The 8,641-nt window shown below is 48.5% G+C and overlaps 1 protein-coding gene across 3 annotated transcripts in view; it reads right to left on the bottom strand.

Annotated features, from left to right (window-relative positions):
* NSMF (NMDA receptor synaptonuclear signaling and neuronal migration factor) overlaps window positions 1-6,440 on the bottom strand; it is a 47,566-nt gene extending 41,126 nt beyond the window's left edge. For 2 of the 3 annotated variants that reach the window (XM_053374572.1, XM_053374573.1), the window contains exon 1: window positions 6,193-6,440. In XM_053374572.1, coding sequence (XP_053230547.1) covers window positions 6,193-6,263 — 71 coding nt within the window. In that variant the 5' untranslated portion in view covers window positions 6,264-6,440. The remainder of the gene's footprint in view (window positions 1-6,192) is intronic. The other variant, XM_053374571.1, reaches the window with a different exon arrangement.
* Between the last annotated feature and the right edge of the window lie 2,201 nt (window positions 6,441-8,641).

The following is an 8,641-nucleotide window of genomic DNA, read 5'->3' on the forward strand; positions in this document are numbered from 1 at the left end:
GTAGATAAATAGGTACCACTCCGGCGGGAAGGTAAACAGCGTTTCCGTGCGCTGCTCTGGTTTCACCAGAAGCGGCTTAGTCATGCTGGTCACATGACCCGGAAGCTGTATGCCGGCTCCCATGGCCAGTAAAGCGAGATGAGCACCACAACCCCAGAGTCAGTCACAACTCATGCACTTACACCAATCACCACAAACACTTAACTAGTTGCCACAGTTTTTGGTGGCTCATAGAAAGGAAATTGAACTTTTTAGAAGACACTTTCTACATTCCAGTAGCTCCAGATTCGAGTGGGAGCTGGAGAGAGAAGAGATAAATCTGTCTTGGGGCAGAAAGCTGCAAAACATCAATTTTCTTTGTTGTCCTCAATAAAAATCTGAGAACTTTGAAAAGCTGACCAAAGCAGCAACTCCAAATGTTTCCACCCTCTGCTCTCTCTGCCACATTACATACCTATTCCTTCAATGAGGGGCAGGAGACATGTCTGAAAATGATCCAAATACTTTCACCCCTCCCTGATTTCATAGAATCATAGAATCATAGAGTTGGAAGAGACCACAAGGGCCATCAAGTCCAACCCCCTGCCAAGCAGGAAACACCATCAGAGCACTCCTGACATATGTTAAATGGTGACATTTGATCCATTTAAATCAGAGCCAAGGTTTACTTACACCTATTCCCATGCTTCACAGATGCAGTTTGTAAATCTAGGAAGAGACAGACATCGGAAGTTGCCTCATGCTGAGTCAGACCCTTGGTCCATCCAGCCCTGTATTGTCTACACTGACTGGCAGCTCCAGGGTTTCTTTCATTCAGGGTGTATTTTTCCAGCCCTACCTGGAGATGCTAGGGATTGAACCTGGGACCCTCTGCATGCAAAGCAGGTGCTCTGCCAATGAGCTATGACCTTGTCCCATTGGCCTCTCCTCATTTTAGGTCTGCAGGAAATAAATCGGAGAAGTGTCTCCACCACCACTATGCTCAGCACAGCGCAATGTACCAATGGGATATTTATTTCATTTGTTGTATTTGTAAGATTTCCTCCCACCATCCTTCACCCATTAAGGTTCCAGGACAGGACACACAGTTACCGGTATATCGCAGTTCTAAAGACAGTTGCGAATGTAAAGAAAACGTGAAACCGTTCCAGCCAGAACAGAACAGCAGGAAAGCTATACTAATGGATGGCGTTCAGAGACATCCCCTGTTGAAACGGGTGTTGCAGTTGTTTACAAGGATCCAGGCCAAGAATGAAAGTTGCAGAGAGCTTAATTAACCATCTTGGGAAGAGCTGGGTCAGGTGCTCTGGGACTGAAATTAAGAGCTTCTCGGAAGAAACCCAGAGACTTTGAGCTGCGGTTTTGAGCATCTCAGATACCAGCAGCCTACAGAGATGTATTTATCTCTGGTAGGGATGGGGGAGATATTAATAAGAGCCTCAGAAGAGCCTGCTGGATCAGGCCAGCAGCCCATCTGGTCCAGAACCCTGAATATCAGATAAGAAAGATTTGATTCAGCTTGCATTCAAAGACAAACCTACCTAATTAACACTTTCTGAAACAGCTTGCAAACTGAAACAGACGCCACCCTTCAGAATTCACCCCTTATCCGAATTTCGCAATGCAATTCTCTGGCCAAGTCATGTGTACAAAAACACAGATGCCAGCATAATATGCACATGAAACAGCAAAAAATAGTGAAAATAACATGTACAATACTACATTATATTAGAGGAAATTGCTTTGCAAAAATGCACATAAGGCAAAATGGGACGCCAAAACAGGTCTATCAGGAGAAATCGGCTGCCATGTCTTCACAGTGTGTGTGTGTGTGTGTGTGTGTGTTTAATTGTAAACTGCTGAGGAAATGGTGGAGAAGTGAAGCTGTGGCCATTCCTGGACAAGGGTAACCTGACCATTGCAGTCCATGAGCTGGTAACCTTGAGGCTGGATTACTGCAATGGGCTCTATGTGGGGCTGCCCTTGGGCCTGGTTTGGAAGGTCCAGCTGGTGCAGAAGGTGGCAGTCAGACTGCTGGAGGGGGCATCTAGAACATGGGACACCTCGAGAACATGGGACACCACGAGAACATGGGACACCATGAGAACATGGGACACCATCGTGAAAACAGCTGCACTGGCTGCCTATCGACTCCTGAGCCAGGTTCAAGGGCCTTCCATTAATTTACAACGCCCTGAACGCCACGGACCACCCAAACCCTTATGTCCCAGCTCAATCGCTGAAGGACTACTGTTGTCCACTGAGTTGGTGGGGCTTATTTGACATCAACATGAAACAGAGTCTTTAGTAAACCCACAACCCTGAGATTAAGAGTCTTGTGCTCTACCAATTGAGCTATTCCAGCAGCCCAAAAGCTTCACACACACACACACACACCTCACAATTTCAGCATCACCAGCCTCTAAGTGAGAAAATGATTGTCCATTTGTCAGCAGGAAAGCTCTGCTGAGATCTATAGATTAGGCAGTGCTTCATAAAGCCAGAAAATCTCCCACAGAGCTCTGGGACATAGAGCTGGCTGAAAGACTTACGGAATCTAATAAGAGCATGCAGGGGAGCCAAATACAAAGATCCACTTGTTAATACATGCACCCCCTGATCACCTATGGTTCTAGAGCACATGGATTTGTGACACCTCCCAAGGCATAGAAAAAAATCATTTTGGTATGTTTGTTTTACAAATTAGTCTTGCCTTAACTTTATTCCTAATGAACGCTTAATACTGGTAACAACAGCAACTGTAGATTCTCTCCCTGAGTCAAACTAAGCCTCCTACAGTTGTTGTTTAAAATTACCTTATTTTAGTGATTCAGTAAAATGCTTTGCAGTTAGTTGTGTCTGCAGCTATGCAATCTGGACCAGTGCTTTTTGGAAACACAGTGCAAAGTGTCAATGCTTAAGCAAACAAGCATTCTAGTCCTCATTGTTCTGAGGGCAGGCTTGCAGCAATTAATCTCAGGATCAAATCCGCACTGAGAAAAAGAAGTCATTCAGAAATGGGAGAATCTGTAATATCTAGCACATTTGCTAATTTGGAACCATTTCTTCTGCTTGTTAAAAGAGAAGGGGGGAAACCTCTGAGATCCACACACACACACACACCATCCCTTCACCTCAGCTCCTGAGATTTCAAGTACCGTAAACACTCATAAGATCTTTGAAATGCTGTTGCCAAAATAACAAAGGCTGGGAACTGGGTCTGAATGCAAACAAAGGTTCTATGTAGCTTGAAAATTTTACACCCCTGTACCAAATTCTGTGCTCAAAGCAAAATGAATAAAGTATCCCTGCTCTTGGTGGGTTGGAGTCAGGTTATTCCTGTTCATGACCAGCATCATATCTCACAGCTTAATGTAGAAAGCACAGCCTAGAATTTTGAAGATGGGCAGAAACTCAAGGGTCACTTTGCTCAGCACCCTGGAGTCTGTCGGGAAAAGGCTCCCACAGGATCCAACCCACCCTCTAGACCAGTGGTTCCCAATCTTCTTTTTTCCCCATGGACAACTTGAAAATCTGAAGACCACTTAATGACTTACTACAATTTCTGTAGTACTTGCTGGTGCTAGATGCTGCATGATTTCTTTATTTGGTAAAAAATTATTTCTTTCCTTTTTTATATTTTGTTTCATTTGTGATCTTTAGTTGAAGGGCAGTGTATAAATTCATTATTATTATTACAGTGGTACCTCGGGTTACGTACTTAATTCGTTTCAGAGGTCCGTTCTTAACCTAAAACTGTTCTTAACCTGAAGCACCACTTTAGCTACTGGGGCCTCCCGCTGCCGCCGCACCGCCGCCAGAGCACGATTTCTGTTCTCATCCTGAAGCAAAGTTCTTAACCTGAGGTACTATTTCTGGGTTAGCAGAGTCTGTAACCTGAAGCGTATGTAACCTGAGGTACCACTGTATTGGCAAAATACAGTTCACATTCTACAGAATTCAAATTGTATTCTCCTGTCCTACAATCTAAGAAATAAATGAAGCAATACAAATACATTAAGAAATCAATGTGAATATTTATCGGGGATGCAGTGATTGTAGATCACCAGTGGTCCATGCACCCCTGTTTGCGAACCCTGATCATGAACAAGAGTTCTGCCCCGTCTTCTGGAAAGTCTGTCTCACAGGTTCTTCCTTCCCAAAGAGGTCCTTTCCCCACAATCAGAACCTGCTGCTTATCCTTTCCCCCTCACCTCACTCTGTAAAATGACGCCAATCAAAATTAACCACACTAAACGTCTCTTGCACAGGTGTGTGGTTTGGGGCTTTTTGTTCAAAGGGAAAATAATTTCAATTTTTCAGTAAGGTTAAATTAACAGTAGGGAGTTTGGGCATCTCCAGGGAACCTGTTTATTGGGCATTTGTCCCACTTTGCACATGGGATGTCTTCCCATCAATCATTTGTTCACTTCACACTTTTCAATGCACTTCCCATTCACTTTCCAAACAACCAAAGTCTGCGATTTCTTTTAGGTGGATTTGTTGCACTAGGGTAGAAGACCGCTTAATTTCATTTTAAATGCACAGACCTAAACTTCCGGTATACGTGCTGGGATCCCTCCCACAAATACCGGCAGTCTGAAGGCGTCACTACATTTTAAACATCCTCTGTGAAGCTTGCAATTCTCCTTGGTTTTGTGTCGCCAGTAGAAAACAAAAGCCGCATATGCTCCTTCATCTGGCGCTAAGGAACAGGAGCACGTTAGGTGCAAAACACAGCACAGTGACGAGGCCCCTCCCCAAAGGCTCACTTTTCTTGGTCAGCACGCGGCTACCAGAGAGGGATCGTCCAAGACAAGCAGAGAGCATCTTCCAAGGCTAAGAAGTTAAACAGCTGCGGAGGCAAAGTCACCACTGCGCAGGCAGGCAGCTTGCAAGCTTGCCGGTCCCGTCCCGTCCCCCCCCCGTCCCCCCCAACATGATTGCTGCATTCCCAGAGCTTGGAAGTTCACCAGGGCAGTCGTGGGCTCTTTGTGCCTTTGCCAAAAGAAAAAGAAAAAGTGGTCCACGGCTGGGCAGCATGCCAAAACACTTCGCACCTCACGTCATCTGCTATTTCAACCCAGCGCCAGCCGGACTAAAAATACAGTGTTAGCACTTCTGGCTCACTGGCATGGTGGGAGACTAAAGGCGGGGGTTCAGCAGCAGCAGCAGCAGCAGCAGCGCTGTCCTCCTACCCTCCACGCTCAACAGCAGACACTTTTGGCAGGCTGAGAAGATGCAGCACACCAGGGATAGGCTGTCTGCACTGCCGGAAGGAAAAGTGCTAGAGGTATGTGTGTTTCTCCCTGTGTGAAAACTTGGCACATGGTGATGTTTTTACTTCATCTCAGACCACACAATTTGGTGGTGGTGGGGAGTTTTGTTGGAGAGAACAGCTGAAATGTTCCAGAGCCCTCTCCCCTAGGTGTAGAAGGGCACAGAACACCAGGCCTGCCGCTTTCTGACAAAATCCGTACAGCGATGGTTAGGAGCATCGGAGGAGCGCATCGTTCCGATCCAGCATACTCCAAAGCCCCGATACGATCCAGCAGTCAGAAAGGAAATACACAATCCGGGTTTGTGGCAGACCCCTCCCCACTGTGCACCCTCCCCCTCCCCAGCCTCTGACGTCAATCAGAGGCGGGCGAGCTCCTCCGAGCGCGGAACAAGACACCGACGTGCTCCTCTGGAAACACGCACGTCTCCCTTGCACGCTCGCTCTTCTTTCCCAGCCCTTGCACGATCCCATGCGCGCGCCCCTTCCAACCTGGTCTCTTGGTACTTGCACAGACACGCGCCCGGTGTGTTTCTTTTTGCCCCCTCACCCCAAACCTCCCTTTCCATAAATGTTCATCCATGCACGACGCGGAGACTATATCAAATTCCTCCACGCTCACTCCTTTGCACACTCCTTGCTTTTTGCACCCACGACCCCAACTCCACCCGGTGCAGGATTCAATCTCTCACTGGAGTAGCGGGGGTCGGAGAGAAAGAGGTGACCCCCTCGTGTCCCCCCCCTCGACCATCACCATCATTGCGCCCGCAGCTCTCCTTTTACGCGCCGCCTTTTTACGCACGGCCTCCGAGCGCCCCGCTAGGTTTATTTCTTTAGGGCTAGCTTGCTCCTTCGCTTTGCATCCCGATCTCGCCCCCTCCTTTCCCCAAAAAAGAACCCGAGCTCGGATTCACCTGACTTTGGCCGCCACCGACGCCACGGCCTCGTTGCGGAGCGAGCGGCGTTTGGAGACGGCCGTGCCCATCGTCCTCCTCGAAGCTCATCGCCGCCACCGCCGCGCGGAGCCGCCACTGCCGCTGCCACCACCGCCCATGCCGACCCCCACCCCCAACTCTGGGGACAGGCTGTGATCTCGGCTGCTGCTGCTGCCTCGGCGGGCCGAGCGGAGTCCGCCTCCTCCCAGGCAGACCCCTGCGAGTGTCGCTGGAGGAGGAGGAGCCGGAGGAGGAGCCGCCGCCACGACTAGCCGCCCCTCGGCGCGCATCGCGGCTGCTCATTGACTGCGGCTCGGGCGCCACTGGAGAGACCTGACGGGGCGGGGTGCAGGAAGCCCAGGCTGTGCCATGCCTATATTTGGGGAGGCTCTGGAGCTGGGAGGGAAAGCGCCGGCAATGGGATCGGTGGAGTGCTTCTGAGGTTGTGCAGAGTGCCCTGGCACCACCTTGACAGGAGGCGGCCGAGTGATCTTGGAATCCGAGGATCCTGGCTCAACGCGGAAGCTCAGAGCCGGCTGGGTGCGTTGGCCGCAACGCAGTCGCGGTGCCCCTGGGGAGATGCATGCTTGAATTAAATAAAGCTAGACCGACTCTTGTCCTGTGCAAAGGACAATGCCGTCTCTTAGATATGCGCCCTCACTGACTACATCCAAGCACTGAACTAGCATTGTAGCTCAGTGGTGGAACACCTGCTTTGCATGCAGAAGGTCTTAGGCTCATCACCCTAGGCTGCACGAAAAGTATTTATACAGGGAAGAGTACCCCTGTGAACATGCAAAGGGTCATTCTTTCAGTTCTTTCTTCAGCACTGCCAGCAACAGGAACTGGCTTTGACACTATCTGCTCCACTTCATTAAACTGTGGGCTACCAAAAATCATACACATCCTCTTGCCACCATGAGACTGTTCCCTTATCAGATGATGCAGCGAGGGGCGGCTGGGGTGGGATAAAGCCTTGGTTCTTCGCCGCTGCGGGAGAAAAAAGTCACAGGATAGGGGACTACTTCTTCAGCCTGAAAAATCTCAGCTTTTTTCAAAACCGGGGACAAAGTTCCAGTCCTTAAGGCTGCAAATATATATCTGAAAGCAATATGGCTGAATAAGACTCCTGGCTCCTTCTCCCTTCCCAATTATGCTCGCAAAACCAGTCTAAGTTATGCAATTAAGAGAAAGCATTGACATTCTGCAAAGTCATCCAATTTGTGGGATTTATGGGGGGCAAAGAATTCTACTACAGTAACATAGTCAAAACCCCCCCCAATGGATTGCACATACAAAGACTTGCTTATAATCTTATTGGTTGCATCACCAAGTATGTGGTTTGAATACTCTTAAAACATTATATGAAAATGTGAAGTATGGCTGTTAGTGCAGATTAGCAAGTCTCTTTAACTGCACAGTACTGCATTCTGCTTCTTTTCTATGTGCAGGGAGCGTTTGTATTTGGAGAAGTGGATGTATCCCTCATATGAGCCCCCACTCACAGCCTGAAGTGCAGCAGCCCCAGTACAGTTTCATGACCTCCGTAAAAGGATTAAACCACTGGAGAGAAATAGAAGGGTGTGAAGGTCAGGTCTCTCCACTGTATTCTCACGCAAAAATAAATTATTCACCCTCTGATCAGCTTCTCACGTGCTGCGTTTCCTCACAGAACGAAACAGCCTGCTCTCTTATTCAAACTCACACACTTCTCCTCCAGGGAGTCTTATTTGTCTCAAAGCCATATGTTCACCCATATCCACCACCACACCCCAGTTGCAGGTAATTTGGCGCTGTGGAGCGCTTGTCCTGATCAGCTCAAAGCTGATGAGGTTAGACATGGTGGAGGATGGTCCATTTGGGCAAGTGGAGCACTGCCCCACCAACCTCAGAATGTTCTCAGCCAGCTTCCACCCTCCTGCCTTCTTATGTTAAACCAGTCCAGGTAGATAGCCCTGGCTGTCTCCTTCTTCTTCTTCCGTAGTCTCAGCGTCACCACTTTATCTGCCTTCCACCCAACTAGTCCCAAGGGGCACAGTCTGGAGGGATAAGGGCTCCCTGATTCACTCATTGTGGGCTGTTTACCTGTAATCTCCCTGGAAAAGGAGAAATGTGCCCACCATAACAGACTCTTCTTCCACGGTAATCTTGACCCCATTAACTTTTGGCTCCTGTCCACTCCTTTCCCCAAACTTGCAACTAGATATGCTGGAACAGGTGCAGAGGAGACCAGCCAAGATGCCCAAGGGTCTGGAAACCACACCTTGAGAAGAAAGGTTGAGGGAGTTCGGTATGTTTAGCCTGGAAAAGAGATGTGATAGCCGTCTTCAAATATACCTCAAGGGCTGTGCCATGGAAGATGTAGCAAGCTTGTTTTCTCCTGCTTGGGAGAATAGGACTCAAACCAATGGCTTTAAGTTACAACAAA

Source organism: Podarcis raffonei, chromosome Z, assembly GCF_027172205.1.
Source record: "Podarcis raffonei isolate rPodRaf1 chromosome Z, rPodRaf1.pri, whole genome shotgun sequence".
NCBI lineage: Eukaryota > Metazoa > Chordata > Lepidosauria > Squamata > Lacertidae > Podarcis > Podarcis raffonei.